The 19227-nt window shown below is 32.9% G+C and overlaps 1 protein-coding gene across 1 annotated transcript in view; it reads right to left on the reverse strand.

The window, feature by feature from the left end:
* The window catches only part of MAGI2 (membrane associated guanylate kinase, WW and PDZ domain containing 2), a 1847576-nt gene that overhangs the window by 436424 nt on the left and 1391925 nt on the right, over window positions 1-19227 (reverse strand). Inside the window, exon 7 of the mRNA XM_074194021.1 lies at window positions 9450-9507. Within this exon, the coding sequence (XP_074050122.1) occupies window positions 9450-9507 (58 nt within the window). The remainder of the gene's footprint in view (window positions 1-9449; window positions 9508-19227) is intronic.

Below are 19227 nucleotides of genomic sequence, written 5' to 3' on the forward strand. Positions count from 1 at the left end.
CCTATTGACAGCCAAAGAAAAAATTAAGGTTTAAAAAATCAGTTTCTGAATAGGAAAGAAAAACAGAAATTCTTTAATAACAAGCAAGTTAAGGTCAAAAGGACAATTCAGATTTCAGATCTACCTGCCTATTTTAAATTGGATATATATATATATATATATATATACATATATATATATATATATTTATGTTTGCCTTATGCTGACACTGTTTGCTTTATCTCATGAAAGGATAGATATCATTTCCTTGGAATATTAGAGAAACTATTTGGAGTGACTTTTGAGGAATGGAAGAAAGAAACATATTGTGTTCATACTTATGGATGGTATATTGAACTCATAGAATTCAGAAATATTTTAGGTTTTAGACCAACTAGATCATGACTGGAGAACATTGACCATATTGAATGTAGACTAAGATTGCTTTTTATTTTTGTTTTTTTGAATTCATATATATATATATATGTATATATATATATATAATTTCATTTCTTCCTAGAATTTCATGAGTAACATTTTATAGTAGCAGATGTGATATCACATAAAAAACCCCCCAAATTTTTACATGAAAATCACATCTGCCAGTACCCACTATAATTTTGACTGTAGTTATATGGTTTACTTCCCTGTCTCTGCCAGAGGAGACAGCTTTGCATGAAAGCTGTCCTATGAAATTGTGTCTTCTGGCCTAGCTAGTTAAGCAAATTGTGTAACTGCCATTAAAACCCAAATCTATGCCAGCAGACATAATTTCACATGGGGGAAAAATCGTACAAAAGTCACAGCTGTTTAACTTTATAGTTTTTCCCCCTGCTTTCTTTCCTTCATTTAAAAGAACTCATGTTTTTCTCCTTTTAAGACTGGTGTTAGTTAGATTTCTAGTTCACATCTATATGTCAGCTTAATCCTTTGATAAGTACTGGACCACCAACACTTTGATGTAGGCTGGGAAAAAATTAGACTGCTATTACATAGACTAGAAACTTGGTGAATACCTCTTTTGCAGATGAAGTAAGAAAGCATATTAATTAGTGGCCATTTAATAGTGTAGTTTTTGGGAAAGGTGGATACCAAGATACTGGTATTTTGAAATGAAATGATGCTGCTGATCAGCTCCAAGAAGTTGTCTGTGGAAAGGACTGACCTTCCTTTCAGATCTCTGCCTTGATAATGATGACGATGATGATGATGATGATGATGATAGTAGTGGTGGTGGTGATGATGATGGTGATTGAGGATTCTGAGATAAAATCTTGTGGTAGTTACTATGTAGGTTAGCCAATCCTGAGATTTTTCTCTTGATTGAGGAAGGGCATCCTTTTTTATTTCTGAAAATGTGGTCTGTCTTCAAATATTAAAGAGCCAGCATGTGAAAGAGGAAATATTTTTCTTCTCCATCTCAGAGGCCACAACTAGCAGCAGTTTATGGAAAGATTCCAATAAGATTCATAAAAGATGGGCAGGCATGAATGGATTGTGACTGACATTGTTGGAAGGGAAGGTACAAATCAATGCTATTGGAGAACCATGACAGCAGTATTAGTCAGCGGTAGGTCGGTTATATTTCTGACATCTTTACACTTGGACTCTCCTAACAGTTTGTATACATCATACATACATACATACATACATACATACATATATATGCACACAACTGAAATGCAGAGTGGATTCCTTTGCTTATGATCATATAAATGGATTAAATACTTTGGGACCCTTAGAACTATAATAACAGAAATCATGTTGATTCTTTTTATGTCAAATGCATATTACAATTATATTAAATGGACAAAGCTAGAAAAAACCTTCTTTCACAATGATACTAACCTTGTAATAGTAGCAAGAATAATTATTTTTACAGTTGCATGTATACTTGAATATGTACCAAACATTAAATGTAACTGAGTGAGTTACTATGGCAACTGTAACTTTTAAGTTTCCAGCTTAGTTTCTATAATTAACTGAAAGGAGTTAGCTAAATTCATTTTCACAAAAATACCCCAAGGCATGGAGATCTCAAAAATGTAAGCATAAAGCTTCTATAAACTGGACTACGATTCAAGTGCAAGATGGTAGCTCACTCTCATGCAATTTTTTCTCCTGTATTTGTTTACATATATGATAATAAAAAATGGAATATGATAATCTGAATGAATAAATTTTAAACTCTAAAATGAGGTATTTAATTAATGAAATCACCAGTTAAAGTGAGTACTAATTATACTGACTGAATAGAACTAATAACTATCCCTTTTATTTCAAGTGCTATAAATGTATATATGTAAAATAAATATCATGCAATCAATGTAAGTAAAATAAATCAAGGCATTGCAATTATATGGAAATTTCAGCTCAAAAATGTTCACAGAGATATAGTTTTTGTTTGAATTATCAGAATAAAGCCTTAAAATCATACATCTAGTAATAATTTCTATTAACAACACAGTAGAATCATAGACTAGAAATTATGTCCATAAAGCCATATACTCCTGGGAACTAAAATAGAATTTTGTACATAAAAGTTAGGTGAATTGAATTAACTGTTACTTAATTTATCTGTGGTAGCAGTAGGCTGGAATGTAACTCATATTAGTTCTAAAGAGGATTGATTTCATCTGACAAGGCTAATCTCTCTATTTTGATTTTTATCTTAATCCCTCACATTTCTTTTGGACCTTGTTCTCACAGAAAATACCCTAACTCCTTTCCTCCTATAAATAAATCTGCTAGTTTCTCCAGTTCTAAGAACAAAACAAAACAAAACAACCTTCCCTTAACTGTGTCTCTTCTGCAAGCTATCATTTTAATTTCTAAACTTCTTTAGCACTCACTTCCAAATCCATTGTAATCTGGCTTCTAATCAAACCTCTCTTTCCCAGAGTGCCAAATGCTACATGATGCAGTTTGTCAAAAAAAGAAATTACCAATAGCCTCTTAATTGCCAAATCCAATGACTTTTCCTCAGTACTCATTCTCTTTGAACTTTTGGCAGATCTAAATACTGTTTACTATCTATCCTTTTTATCTTGCTCCACTCCTCTTTCTTGGCTTCTGTAAGGTTATTCTCCCTTTGTTCTCTTCCTGCTTACCTGAGCACTCTGTCTCTTCATCCCTTCCTAGTTCATCCTCCTATTCCCAAGAATGGCATCATCCAAGTCTTGGATCTCAGTTCTTTTCTCTCTTTTAACTTTCTCCCCAGTGACTCCCATTGCAGCAAACATTATCTTTGTAGAGTTGATTTCTAAATCTTTATACTTACTCCAATACAATTTCCTTTGCTCTAAATCGATATTTCCAGTTAACTGCTAGAGGCTTCCAACTGGATATTTTGCTCATATCCCAGATCAAATTGTCCCAAGATGAACTCATCACTTTTCCTAACTTGCAACTTCCCTCTTTATGTTCATGCACTGCTATATTCCCACTCAGTTAGGGTTTAAACTTCAGTCATTTTTTATTCTATGATTTATACCACTCAGCACATCTTGTTTTCTTCATCTGTAAAATAGGGAGAGTCATGCTGGTAGTACTTATCTTAGTGATGGTATCATGAGGTATAGAAAGTTTTTTGAAAATTTTTGATTACTGTAAAAATACCATTTGTTACTGTTATTATCATTATATAATTGTTTTATTATGTATTATTATATTAAGTTGCCAAGGTTTGCTGATACTTCTGTGTTACCAATGGATAATCTCTAATCCATAATCTACATGTCTGCCAAAATATGAATCTATAAGCCTGATCGTGTCATTTCCAAATCTTCAAAATTAGGCTATGAAATCTTGGCATTTGAGGCCTTTCACATTTTTGTTCTTGTCTACAATTGTAGAATTATTTCACAATCATTGCTTTCACACATTTCCTGATTTTTTTGTCACCACTGTACATTCCAGATAGGCAATCCCCTGTGCTTGGAATGAATCTTTTCAAATATTTTTAATTGATGAAATTCTCTTATTTTAAGGTCTTAATCAGGTGCTGCATTCCTCAGGAAGTTTTCCTTCATCTTTTCCCCCCTCTCAAATTTCTTAAAATATATTGTTTAGATCTCTCCTTTGATCTTATTGTTTTCTGTACCAAAATTATGCATGTACTTCATTATTCCTCTAATGAATATTTAAATAAGGAATGTTATATTTTGTATTCATAACACCTAGGATAGTGCTTCATATACAATAAACATTCACTAAAAACTTATTGAACTGAATCCTCTTTAGATTTATAGCTAAGAACCAGTATAGAATTGCTGAATTAAATTCAACTCAGTAAACCTAGTTCCACACCTCTCTTCACCAACTCCCACCCTGCTCTGCCTGTAGTAACTTAAAAACCATGGCTTTTTCAGCCTTATGTCACTATACACACATTTACACCACTGGTCATATAATAAAAGATATATCAATTACCTGAGCAGATCTTCCTCAAAGACTGACACACAAAATTGAATGAAATCTAGATTTCAAGTTATAACTGACCTATGGTTGTATAACATGATAAAAACATGAGGCAGTAAATTTTGGGGAAGGGGGAGTGGTGCTGTTAGGTGTAGATATTGCTATGGTTTAATTCAGTAAATGATCTTTTGGAAGCCTGTAAATGGTATTAAGTTCTTAGATGGGGGGGAGCTTATATATGAACACTTTAATGAACAAAAGAAAGAAAGGGACTATTAACAAAAACTTGGATGCAATAGAACTCTTGCCCTTTCACCATTTTGTATGTCAAAACTGAGAAATGTAGAGAAGGATTTCCCTGTTGGAGACCAGATTGGAAAGTGCTGACTAGGTATGAGAGAGTGATTAACAGATTTATACCAGGGGGGAAATTCTTATTCAGTGTACTTGGCAAGCAAATGCAATAAAGATCACATCTTCTAAGTCTCACATCTGTTCTTTTTCTTTACACGGAGTAGAAGTGCCTTGAATTTCAGCTAAAATAGTTACAGGCACTTTCAATCAAATTCAGTGAATTGAATAGAAGTAACATTCCTTGGATAGTTTTTACAATGATAAATTAATCTGGGAACATTGAATGTATTGAATGGTTTGAATATTGAAAGCGTATAGTTATGTGGTAATTGAACACATATGTAAACATACTTACACAGTATATACTATGATTAGACTGAGAAGTAAGTGGAACTTAGTGGTCCCATAATTATTTTACTGATAGCCTCCAAATATCTTCATTTTCATTTTTGTCATCTGCTTTTAAATCCCTGGTTCTGATCATTACTACCACCTGTGTGATCGCATATGTTATCTATGCATTTTGGACTTCAGTTTTCTTTTTGAAAAAATGAAAGGTTTGTGATGTATAAACTCCCTTCTTTCTCTAAATCGGATGAACACTTAATGGGTATGGCATCAAGAGAATTCATCATTGCATTTGAAAACAAAGTGATACCACAAAATTAGAAGAGGACAATGTATCTATTTTCAAAATGGAAAGAGAATGTATTCAAAAAATTCTGGATCACTTAGTTTGGCTTTGATATCTGGCATAAATCTAGAATGTATTAGCAAAAGAATGGCTTGTTCACATCTAGAAAAGGAAGTGCTGATTACAAAGAACCACCATAGTTTCATTAGGACCATGCCATAGTAAATTGTTTCTTTTTTTTGGAAAACATTGCCAAACTATTACCTTAGGGGAATTCTGTATGTCAGATGTGGTTCACCCAGATTTAAGTGCATCTGAGAAATCTCTAAAAAAATAAATAAAAATACAATAGAAAATAAATAATATTAACATGTGATTTGCTAGCTCAACACACAACTTGCAGTGATCTTTATGTGCTATTTAGTTTCTCCTTTTCTATTTGAGTTTGATATCATTGCTGTAGGTTTAGTTTACCTTGATTTTATTAATTTGATAAAGCCTATCATTCTATTCAGGTCAGTTGGGTGGCACAGTGGATAAAGCACCAGGCCAAGAGTAAGAAAGATTCATCTTCCTGAATTTAGATCTGGTCTTAGTGTTTGAATCTGAGCAAATCATTGAAGTATTTACCTGAGCTTTCTCATCTGTAAAATGAATAGGAGAATGAAATGGCAAACAACTCCAGCATCTTTGCCAAGAAAACCCCCAAAGGGGTCATGAAGAGTTGAATATGACTGAAATGATTGAACAACATCATGCTGTTCATACAGGAGAGAAACCACTAATTAAATGTAGAATTAGATAGATTCTGAATTACTTAATTGACCAGTATAAAAGAGTAATTATTAATGACTTCATGTTAACTTGGACGAAAGTCTCTAGTGAAGGATTTGTGCCTTGCTCAGCATTTTTTAGCATCTTTATCAGTGACTTGGAGAAAAGATATTTAGATAGAATATGTGTTCCTTGAGACCAGGAATTGCTTTTTGTTTTATCTTTGTATCACTAGTACTGTCCATTTAAATAGGCTCTTAATAAATGTCAGACTGAATTGATGCCAGATTTGCAGATATATCATAGGTAGGAGAGATAGTTAGGTCTTTTAATGGTAGAATCAGGAACCAAAAAGATAGGAATACAGGACAAATATAACAAAATGAAATTTAATAGAAATAATTAAGAAATCTTGCCTTTGGATATTAAAAAAAGTGATTTTCAGAATTACAAGATAGCTGAAGGATAATTAGAGAGCAGTTGGGGTTAAAAATAATCTGCAAGTTTTAGTAGACTTACAAGTTCCAGATAGTAAAAGTATGATATGATAGTTAAAAGAGCCAATGCAAATGAAATCTACTTTAAAAAAGGCATAGAAATCAGGAATAGGAGAACAATAATATTTTATACTATCTGCTCAAACCATATCTTTAGTACTGTGAGCACTATAACAATTATAATGGAAACTAGATTTGGTTTTAGGAGAGACCTGGGTTCAGATTCTGCCTTTTAATACCACATAGTAGCATAATCATAGGCAATATTATAATCTGAGTTTTAATTTTTCTGAAAAATGGAAATGAAAATACCTGTAGCAACTTTTCAGGACTGTTGTGAGGTAATCCTGTGTAAAGAACTTTTCAAACTTTAGAGTGTCATATGAGTAGTAGTAGTAGTAGTAGTAGTAGTAGTAGTAGTAGTAGTAGTAGCAGTAGTGACAATAGTAGTAGTAGTAGGAGTAATAATAGTAAAACTATTAGTAGTAGTGGCAGCAGCATCAGCAACAGTAAACAATGACTAGAGTATGACCTGAGGAAGGTGATTAGATGAATCATAACATATATGGATGGACTGAAGGAAATGCTGAGGAGAAGATTAAGGTGGGACAGTATGACTGTTTTCAAATATTAGAAGGGTCACTGTGTAGAAGGGACAGGTGGTACAGTAGATGGAGTACCAGATATGGAGTCAGGAAGACTCATCTTCTTGCACTGAAATCTGACCTCAGAAATATACTAACTATGTGACCCTGGACTTAACTCTGTTTATTTTTCATCTATAAATGAGTTAGAGAAAGAGTTGGCAAAAACTCCAGGAACTTTACCAAAAAAAATGCCAACTGGGTTACCCAAAAGTCAGGTACAATTGAAAAATGAATGAACAACAACATTGTGTAGAAGAGAGAAGAGATCTGTACTGCTCACCCTTGGAAGGATAAAACTAGGAGAGTGTAGAAGTTGCAAGGGAACATATGCAGTTTTGATTAAGAACAGAACAAAACAAAATAAAGCACACCAGCTCTTCTCCCATCAACTTGCTTTTACACAAGACATGTTGCATGCCTGGCAAACACTGTCTCAGAACTCTTAGATTGCTTCAAGATTCAGTTCATTTCTTCAGGGAAATCCCTGGATTCCCCTTCCCTACCTCACCTGTTAGTTCTTTTTACAAATTACATTCTACTTATTTATTCATGTATATGTCTGTATATGTCCTTGTTTTAATATCATAGTAGAATGTTTGTTATTTGAGGGCAGGGAAAGTCATTCTTTTTTCCCTTCTCTTTATATTCTCAATCCCACCACAGTATCTTGCCTATATAATTAATTCACTGCACTGAACTGATAATTTGGACCAGGTTTTGAGACATGAGAAATTGGAACAAATGGTGATACAGTAGGAAGGGAAGAGAAAGAAAGGGGGCATTATCATAAGAGGTTAAAACAAAAATCTTGAAATTATTTTAAAAATTCACTACAGATTTAGAATTAGAAGAAAAATTAAAGAACACCTAATATCATCTCCTTATTTTACACTGGAGGAAACTGAGGAAAAGAATAGTTAGGTGATTTATTGAAAGTTAATTATAGCATATAGAGCCATAATATGCCAGGGTCCCTGGGCTTTGCACTGAGGCTCTAAATAGTATTTGTACTCCTTGACCAAATAGAAACAACTGAGTTTAGCATACAAGTTAGAAAGATCAATTAGTTTCAAAGGAAGCTATAAAAATGTGTCTTTTCTCCTACCCTGGGCCCCAAAGTTTAAGATCTCTCCTTCTTCCATGTACTTCAAACTGAATGTGCCTTGCTGCAGATGTATTTGTGACATCTGCCCCAGATGCCAGTAGTGCTAGTTGTGGCTCTGGAAGCAGAGGCAAAATTAGAACTCATATTTTGACCCTTTCCAGTAGGAGTTCTTTCCTCTCTAGCTATAAAGATGTCTGAAAAGTGGGCATTAATAAACAAGGTTATTGTGACTTACTACCATCTTTATTGCTTACTGAGATTGATTTCTGTTACAAAATAGGTAGATTTCGTTCCTTATCATCTTTACATCTTTGGTTGTACTACACAAACTGAAGAATAATATGAACTTTTTGAATGAAAGGGAGCACTTCAGGAAAGTACAATCATATAAATAGTCAAAAAATTATTGATGTTAAATTTAGTTCCCCACAAAATATATACCTATCTTCAAACACTTTTTTTGCCCTTATTGAAGAAAGAAAATTACTTAATAGGGCAAACTTTGTGCTGAGGTAAACTGAAGCAATGAACCTCCATCTCTTAATATGTCATATAAAAATCATATCAACAGAGAGAGTACCATCAATTTTCAATGGGTTTTAGTAAGCAAAACAAAATTCAGCCTTTACTTTATTCTTCATCTGGAAGACACACACTTCATTTAATTAATTTGAAAATATAACTCAGTTCCATCGACTATCATTTTTGCACAATCAGGTGCTTCCTTTACTGTGATGGGAAGGCAAGTGACATTTACTTTGATATCCTTAATTATCTCCCATTTGAACAGCATAGTTTGAAACCCACTTTTGGACCAGGTGCTTTAAAATTAATCCTCAAAGGAAAGAAGTAGCAAATAAGCCAACCTGAAAAATAAGGAAAAAGCCAGTGTGGCTATGCTACAGGCAGATTATTTGTTGAGAATTCAAAGATGGAATGGAAATAAAAGGAAATTTAAGTCACATATATTCAATATATGAGAAACAAATATAGTTTTAGAACATATTAATAGCAAATTAATATCATATTTCAAGACTTACTCAACATAATAAGTGCCATATATGGGATCATCAATTTTCTCCCAGCCATATGGAAGCTCTGAAAAATAAAACACAGAAATCACATCTTACAATAAAAATGATATAATTTTAGTGTTGAATGACTAAAGATAGTACACAGTATACTTGAATATTGTGCTCAGAGGCAGTGCCAATTTTCAGATACATATCATAGCATCCACAAGAAGAACAGACAGGCTTGAAAACTGAATGTTAATTAGACACTGGTTTGTTTTGTTTTTGCTAGGCAGTTGGATTAAGTGACTTACCCAAGGTCACAGAGCTAGGTAATTATTAATCATCTGAGGCAGAATTTGAACTCAGAGCCTCCTGATTTCAGGGCCAGTGTTCTATCCACTGCACTACCTAGCTGCCCTGATACCTAGTTTCTTAAATAATACTTTTAGATCTAGCTATTTGCACTGGGCCAAATAGCAAGAGAAGTATTATTATGGAATATATTGTGAAATTCCACATTTGAAATTACTTAAAATGGGGGGATTACTTCCTAAGTAATATAAATCATTATAACTACATGTTATCAAAAGAAACATTGTATAACAAAGTTCATATTTACAAAATACATTTATAAGGTGGGAAAATCCTAAATCTAATATAAAATAAGACATTATTTTATCCTAAATTGATTTTTATTTGAAAAAATGAACTTATAATTCATTTTATTAATCAATAGACAAATCAATAAAATTTTCCTGAAAAATAGAGAGTATTCCATCTACTATGGAAACATTTTAAATATTTACTTCAATGAAATTACATATCAAAGTATTATTTTATTAAAGTTTAGATGTCACTAAAATTCTTCTTAATCAAATAATTTTAAATAAATACAATTATGGATATATCTATCTATCTATATATATATATATCCCTTGATAATACTATTCACATATTCACATCATAGCAATGATGTTCATATTAGTGTCTCAAAAAGAGCCATGCATTCAATTAGACAAAACAAAAATGTGATATTCAGTAGGCAAACTTGAAAACTAGATGCTGACTTTTAATAATTGTCTGTTGAGTTAATAAGCCTTTAGAATGAATTCTCTTCCAGAGACAGAAGATAAGAGGCAACTATAATGAAAATAAAATGATTGTTTACTTGCTAAGTATTAGCATATTTTATAAATATGCTATATTTATATGAATATAAAATGGCATTATTTTTATGGAAAATAATGTTTAACCTTAAATGAGAGACATTGAAAATGTTCCTCTATGTAAATTTTTTGTTTATTCCAAACTCTATAAGTTGAAAATTGAAGAATATAAATTTTGTAAATTATGCTTAATGCTTCATTCATTGTTTGAGTATAATGTCTTGACTCTGTGATTACTTTCTAAATTATTCACATTTGAAGTTCTCTAATTACATTTAACCCTCAATCATCCCTCAAATATATAATCTAGACTCAAGATAATTAACCTTTTTGTAGGAAAAAAGGTCTTTTGAGGATAATAGTCATAGAGTGGAATATTACCTTTTTTAGAAGAATCACATATTTATACCTATTCAATTGATGACAAGTTATACAAATACTTAACTGTGCTTACATTAGTAATTTTATTATTTGATTTTATTCATACGATTAGGTTAGGAAATAAGGGACTGGACTTTTGATTTTATTTATAGATCATCTACCTTGAGCAGCTTGGTGGCATTGGTAGAATGCCAGACTTAGTCAGGAAGAAGAGTTCAAATCTGACTTCAGACATTTACTAGCTGTTTGACCCTGGGCAAGTCACTGAACCCTATTTGCCTCAGTTTCCCCATCTATAAAATGAGCTGGAGAAAGAAATAGTAAACCATCCCACTATCTTTGCTAATAAAACCTCAAAAGGGATCACAAAGAATCAGACATCACTGAAAAAAGGAAAAAAAGAATAAAATCATCCTTGCTTCTATGCCCTGTAATACCACTTGACCTGTTTTTGAAAACAAAGTACCATAGGGCTTAGGCATTGACTCTAATGCTGTACTCTTAGGATTTCTAGGACTTTCTATCTACCTGGCAGCTGAAGTTTCTTTTACAGGTTGTCTTCCCCAATTACAGCACCAACTACTTCAGAATAGGAACTATCTTGCTTTTCTGTTTGAATCCAAAATTTAGTAATTTGCTAGAGAAGATAAGTGGCTAACAAAAACTTTTTCATTCATTTAATTCATGCATTTCTGGTTAAGGAAATGCCCTCTAGCAATGCAGGCCAGCACCTCCCAGTAACTTATGGTTTAGAGAACTGTCCAGAGTAGTTGAGAGATTAAGAAATGCTCAAAGTCAGTCAGATATCTCAAAAGTAAGACTTCAACCTAAGTTTTTCTTTATATCATGCTGTCCTCTGAGTTAATGTAATAACATAGAAAGTCTGATTATCTCCAGAAAGCTATGACTAAGATGCAAACAGACCCAAGAAATAGAAAGAATGGTCTTGAAGAGCTTTCCAGTCACCAAACCAAGTTATTTTAGTCTAGCTATTTGTTACTGTGTATAATAGAAGACTTCACTAGATTAAGCATGGCACAGTAAGAAGTAAAAGTTGGTTACAGTAAGAATGGAAGAAATTGTGAATTGAAGACCATGGCCAAAGAGAGTTTATCTAAGAACATTTCAGTAAGGCCTCTTCGATGTGGTTATTAGGAATACCTATTATCTGCATCCCTCTAGTCTATTTACCATCAAGATGCATGATAAGTAAATTTTTAAGTATCAAATTTAAATATCAAAAAGTTAAGTGAAGACAAGGAACTCAGTTTATTTAGGCTAAATGAGTTACCTACATATACTCAAGAACCTCCTGTGGATTTAAAATGACCAGATATCAATTCAATAAATAATACCATTCCAGGATGATGAAGAACTAGATATAGAGTTTAAAATGTCAGGTGGAATTCATTATTTTTTGGTAGGGCAAGAATGTCACTTTTTACCACTCAGAGTTAGTGGCAAAGTAGATAAAGAAAGAAAAGAGCCAGAATATGGCAGAAGCTTTTATTTTCTGTGATCCATATGAATCCTGAAGTATCAGATAATTTTTAGAGTGTCTATCTATCTATCATCCCAATTATTCTATGTATAGTAGTGAACATACTAAACTACTTACACTACAATAACTCCTTCTACTAGGGTGAAAACAATCAAACCCAACAACTTGGTTAGATTATGACATGAAACTTAATTCTTCTCCATCAATGACAGTATTATTTGGAATTTCACCACAGAGACATAGTTAAATTCAGTTCTAAATTGTCAAAAAAAGAATTAAACATTCGCTTTTTAAGCTATTTTCTCTTTTGTCCCATAACTTCTTTTTTTTAACTTGTAGGTAGGTAACCTTAATTATTCCAATATGTATAAGAGTATGATTAAATGTATCAAAAGCAGCTAGTATATTTTAATTATAAATGGTTGAGTATTTTTCCTAAACTTTTTGATTCATGGAGTACTTAAGCAGAGAAAAAGATCACACATTTCACCTCTTCTTCCACATTTGCCTTTACAAAAAAAAAGAATTCTCACTAAATTTAAGGGAAGACTAGATTTGGCTTTTTGTATTAATGGATCTTCTAAAAATCAAACATCCTAAGTGCAGTATTAATTCATGTCCAAAGCAAAAACTTATGAGGTTACCATTAATCCTACAAGAGAGTAGTCTATGGAACATCAATGATCTTTGAACCACATATTGAGAATTGAGATAACTATTCTTCTATTGCTCATTTCCTTTTACCTCTCTTCAAGTGAATCTTGTTTGATAGAATAGTACACATAAAATGATCTTAATTATGGGACAGAGTAAATTCACACAGGTTCATCTGAATTGATACTATATTAAAAACATGCCACTTATTTAAGAATGATCCATGATAACATTTTTCTTCATAAGCAAAGTCAGAACTTTCAGATCAGAAATGATACTAGAAAATATAGACTCAAAGACAGTAACCCATTTTGTTTTCATTCATAAAGAGGCCAAGTCCTACTACAAAGGGCATACTAAAAGCATGCAGAAGTGAAAAAGTTCCAAAATTATGTGACACAGAGATATTTGTATCCTTGGTTAGTAAAGAAAACAAACCTCTATTTAAAAATTGCAACTTTATACAAGGAAAACTAAGAAATTAGAAAAAGAACTAATTTCTTAGATGTGATTTTGTAGGCTGAGCAAGGTATTTGAAATATCTGAGCCCCAACTTATTTTTAATATTTTGGTCACCCATTTCAAATTTCAAGAAAATAAAGGTCAAATTGATATGACTGAGTCTTAGTATTTCATTATTATTACATAGATTCTTTTATAGAAAAACTGCATGTAAATTTCTATTCTGCTATGCTTTTTTATCTATTTTCATGACCCTATATGACTATGTATCGTAGAACATCAAAATGTCTAAAAAAATCAAGATTGAGGATAACCCTAAAGGCAATAGAGAGCTGTATGGTATAGAAGGTTTATTAGGTTGTAGTATCTTTTGTCTTTTATTTTTTGTTGTTGTGTTTGTGTGTGTGTTTGTGTGTGTGTGTGTGTGAGGGAGAGCTGCACAAAGTGAAATCAACCACCTCACTCTCTTGTCCAAAGTCATCACAATCCAGCATCCACAATCCAAAAGGTTTCCTTAGCAAAGATACTAGAGTGATCTGTTATTTCCTTCTCCAGTGTACCCCTAGTTTACAGATAAGGAACTGAACCATATAGTAAATAAATGACTCATCCAGAGATACACAGCTTGTAGGTATCTGAAGTATTTGAACTTAGTTCTCAGGACTAGTAATTTATCTACTGCACTACCTAGCTGCCTTCTGCTAATCAACAAAACTAATTACATTAATCATAATTAAGTAACACATGCTAGAAATAGCTTCATTTCTTTAGCAATCTTTTTCCCAGTTGGAATCTGTATATAGTGATAACTAAATTATTTCCTGAAAAAGTATTCCCTAATCTGCATGCTAGCTTTTTCTATAAATGGCATCATAAAATGGGCAATAAGATTGGAGTTTCCCAGGAAAGTCATCAAAACAAAGTGTGTGTCTTATACCTTCTAAGGTAGGGGTTTTTCTATATATTTCCCTGGGATACATTTCCAACATTAAATAGGAAGAAAGAAAAAAGGGTGACAAGAAATATAATGATGTAATTAAAATATAGCTACTACTGACTTATGGACTCATAAAATCATGATAAATATCTACACTGTTCATTCTGTGAGGTGTTTGGGTCCCAACAAATTATACAAACATTTTGATTGAGTTGTTTTTATAACTGGGTACTAGGTATGTGAGTCTTGCTCTTTGTAGAGTGGTAAAAAAACATTACAATGAACTGAGTGCATAGATAGTGTTTTATAGTGTGATGTCCATTTCACTATTTCCCATAGTTCTCATTTTAATATTTTATTATTATGGTAATGCTATACATTCTATTTCATGCGGCTTTTTTTTACAAGTCAGTTATTTTTGACAGGTTTGTGAGGAAGTATCCCTATTTTTCAAGGGAATAGTGGTAGACCTTGGAGATGCCAGTTTCTAGAGGGTTCAGCAAGCAATCACACATGTGGTAACCAGGGATGAGATTAGGGTCAAAAGGGAAAAAGATGTCAGTTGAGTGGATAGAAATCAGTACAACTATAACTAAAAGGGATTCATAAATTGGGGTCTGTTAATCTGTTAAAATATTTTTACAACTATATTTAAATATTACTGGCTTCTTCTGTAGTCTTATAAATTTTATTTTTATGCATTTAAAATATTATTCTGAGAGGGGTCCATATGCTTCATAAGGGAAGAAAAGGGGAAGAGAAACAAGTATTGATTAAGCACCTACTATTATCTCATTGGTTCTCATAACCCTGTGAGATAGATGCTATTACTACCCTCATTTAACAGTTACAGAAACTGAAACTTGCAGAGATGAAGGAATTTTCTCAGGATCATTCAAAGTCATAGCTAGTAAATCTCTGAGTCCAAATTTAAGCTCATGTCTTTCTTATTTCTGGAATAGGTCCCAAACTACTGCATTGCCTGAAGATGCCACAGGGTTCCATGATACATTAAAAAAAAAAAAAGCTAAGAAAACACAGACTAGAAAGGATTGTAAGAAAAGACATGAGAATAGGGAATAGAAACTGAGAAGAGCACCTCCATTTAGAGAAAAAAGGTCTAAGGGCAGGACACCAGCTGAAGAAATACTGGAAAAAAATCTAGAGACCAATATCACAGCCAGATTTGTCTTTGGAAAGTGCATATCTGATTGAAACTATAGGGTAAAAGGACTCAGAATCCTACAAGAAAGATAAGCTATCACCTAAGCTTGGGATGAAGAGTAAGAAAGAACAGCAGGGGACAAAATGGAAAGGAAACTGTAAAAGTCTTATCACTTTATTATCTTATCAAACTGGTTAAGGAAGTACTATAGATCTGGAAATAGTATTAGATTGGAGGTCAATAGGCGGAGGTTTAAGGGGCAGAGGCTAGAGTCTTGATTCTGTCTTTCACTCCCTATAAGAGAAAAAGTCAATTTGCTTTTGGGGAGCTCAATTTCCTCATGTAGGAAAGGTTTGGACTAATACTTAGTATTTATATTGTGCTTTAAGGTTTGCAAAATGGTTTGCATGTTTTCTTATTTAATACATTATAATTAGGAGATAGGTACAATTATTAACTGCATTTACAGATGATGGAAGAAGGAAGACAGAGAAAGGTTAAGTGAATTGTTCAATCAACTAGTGAATGTCTGAAGCAATATTTAAATTCGGGTCTTGTTCAGTATTTAATCTAGCTTGGACTAGATGATCACCAAAGGCTTTTTGTTTTGTTTTGTTTGTTTGTTTATTTGGGTTTTTTTTTTGCTTTAAAATTTGATGATGCTAAGAAGTGAGAGTATCTGTTCAAATAACTTATCTATGTAAATTAGTAGCTGGAAATTTACCTTTAATACAATGTATATAAAAATTTTGCACCCTAACCAAAGACTAAGAGGAGACTGTACAAATGCCTGATATGAGTAATTCCATAAGTAAAGCAGAAAAGGTCCCAAATTCATGACCTTTTAGAGAAGAAATCCCTGAACCTCTGTTTGGTGATGGTCTAACATCAGTAACAAAAAACTGGAGACATTTCTGTACTAAGTTCTCCAGACCTGTTTCATGAAAGGTTTACCATGGTAAAATTATTCTTATGCTTAATTGTTCATATAAAATAATGTGAACTTATGATATAATTCATTTTCAAAAAAGAATTATGAAAATATAAATTGTAAATACAGCCTTTTTTTCTTCTAGTTTTAATATGTACGATAATCAACCTGCTTTGATTCCTAGTCCTGCATTTCTCTATTTTTTTAGGTGGAATCACCAAAATCATCTCTTCCTTTTATCACACTGTGTTCCTAATACATCTAGCTGACTTTCAAGAATACAATTTGTTCAATCCCAAGTAAACATCAATAATTATTTTTGTGACTGTTTTTTTCAAGGTCACTGAGGCAACACTTTCTGATTCCATAAGGAACTTACCACTGTAATTGAATGCATGAGTGAAAAAGTATTCAAAAAGCCATTTAATAATGTGCAGGGCTTAGTGCTAAATACTAGTAATACAAATGCAAAACAGTCCCTGACTTCAGGGAACCCATATTCTAAAAAGGGAAATGGGTCATATTTGGAGGTGGTAGTCAGGAAACAATAATTGCTTTGGGAAGTTCTGGGATGGTGAGTGGGGCCTAAGGGGAGTATACTAACATACTTTTTTCCAGAATTGATTTGATTATGATTCCAGGTTGGGCAGAAATCCAGAGAATAAAGTGTGACTGTAGTCTGGTCATGAATGTAATGGTTGTCTGAGGCAATTATTAATCAAAGTGGGGAGGGAGGTATTGTAAAATTGATGACATGAAAAGTTATATACTCCCTTTAATTTCTGGCTTAAAAAGACTTTATTTCTAGACAAAATGAGGTGTTGACACTAATATTACTACTAAGTTCATATCCATATGTATTTATGGTTTACTCAATTTAGTGACTACACATGTATCAAGTGTATGCTAGATGGCATATACTAGGCACTAGTGATTAAAATCTCTTTAATTCTAAGACTTTACATTCCACTTAGGGAATACCACACTCTAAGTGATAACAAACAAAAAAAGTTTAGCCAAAAAGCATACTGTAGCACTTTGCTTAGGTAATTGGTTCTCCTTGCTTCAAAATGGACCATCTGGTCAGTAGGGGGGCAGAATATAGTAATTTTTCTGGTGCTGAGAAGTCTTTGAAGTCTAGAGAACTTAACTCCATATGGCTTGGAAGTGACCAGAGATCCAAGCAATGTGGCCCAGAGATTACCAAGTAGTCAAGTCCTGGGAGCTGGAATCTCATTGAGTTTTCACCTCATGTGCCAATCAAGTCCTGGGACAACTTCTAGGGTACTTTTGAGTACCAGACTGAAGAATTTGCATTTTATCCTTGAAGCAATAGGGAATCATCCTAGATTTTGAGTAGGTGAATGATTTAGTTTGATTGTTCCTTAGAAAGATTATTCTGCAACACTGGACAAAATAGATTGAAGAAGTGGGCTATTGGAAATATATAGGAGGCTATTAGAGTATTTTAGGTGAGAGGTGATGAGAAATAAATTTCTGGTTGTATAAATGGAGAGGGTACAAATGTTAGGATTACTGTGGAAGTAAACCTGAAAACATTTTATTCACAAAACGCTAGAAGGTAGCTTAAGTGTTATTATATTCTTCTTTAAAATGAGGATATCAAGACTTAGGAAGTTTCAGTGACTGCCCTTGATCATCCAGTAACTGGCACCAATCACCCTGCTTTTCTCACTATACCATACACAAACACAATAAAGAAGTATATGCTAAATGTTATAGAAATTCATGGTTAAGGTAAAAATGAAGATATTTGAGGAAAGCTTCATAGAAGAGATGAAACTTAGGCTGGACTATGAAAAGTCTTTGGATTGAGACAAGTAGAAAGGAATGAGAAGGGAAATACAATAGAAGGTAATGGTATAGGCAATTCAAGAAAGAATAAATAATCCAATTTTCCTGGAACTGTATGTTGGTGAGTAATGGAAGTTAAGGCTGGAGAGATTGGTAAGGGCTTGATTTTGAAGAATCTTGAATGCTAAGATAAGAAATTTGTAATTTCTCCTTTAAACAATAGGGAATGACTGAAGATTTGAAATCAAAGTTGATGTGTAAAAAAATGCTTTGGAACAAATTATAGGCAAGTATTATGTTGGAGAAGTTGGAAAGGGGAGAGATCATGTGTTGAACAGTGAGAGTTTATTGTACTAGTTTTGCTAGTTGTTAGACAGTTCTAGATGTTAGGTATTGAGGAGTCAGATTAGGGTTGAGAAAAGAATTGGGAAGATGTATAGGAAAGATATTCTGGATGATTGATCAATTGAATTTTGTGAATGATAGCCAATGGGTAAGAAGGAAAATGAGAAGTTAAAAATTATTAGTATTAATGATAGTGATAGCATCACTGACTGAAAGGAGAAAGTAATAGAGGGAGGGGGAATATGATTGTGGAAAATTTCAGAAGTACCAAAAGGCAATTCAGACTGTGGGGTTGAACTTCAGGAGAGTTGCAAGGATCAAAGATACAGATTGGAGGAATTTTTAGAAGCAATAGTTGAAGGTATAGTAGTGGATAAAATTTCTGAAGGAGAGAATACAAATTGTACAAAGAACACTGAGGACTGAATTGTGGGAGTAGATTTTC

Source organism: Macrotis lagotis, chromosome 7 (genome assembly GCF_037893015.1).
Source record: "Macrotis lagotis isolate mMagLag1 chromosome 7, bilby.v1.9.chrom.fasta, whole genome shotgun sequence".
NCBI classification, from domain to species: domain Eukaryota; kingdom Metazoa; phylum Chordata; class Mammalia; order Peramelemorphia; family Peramelidae; genus Macrotis; species Macrotis lagotis.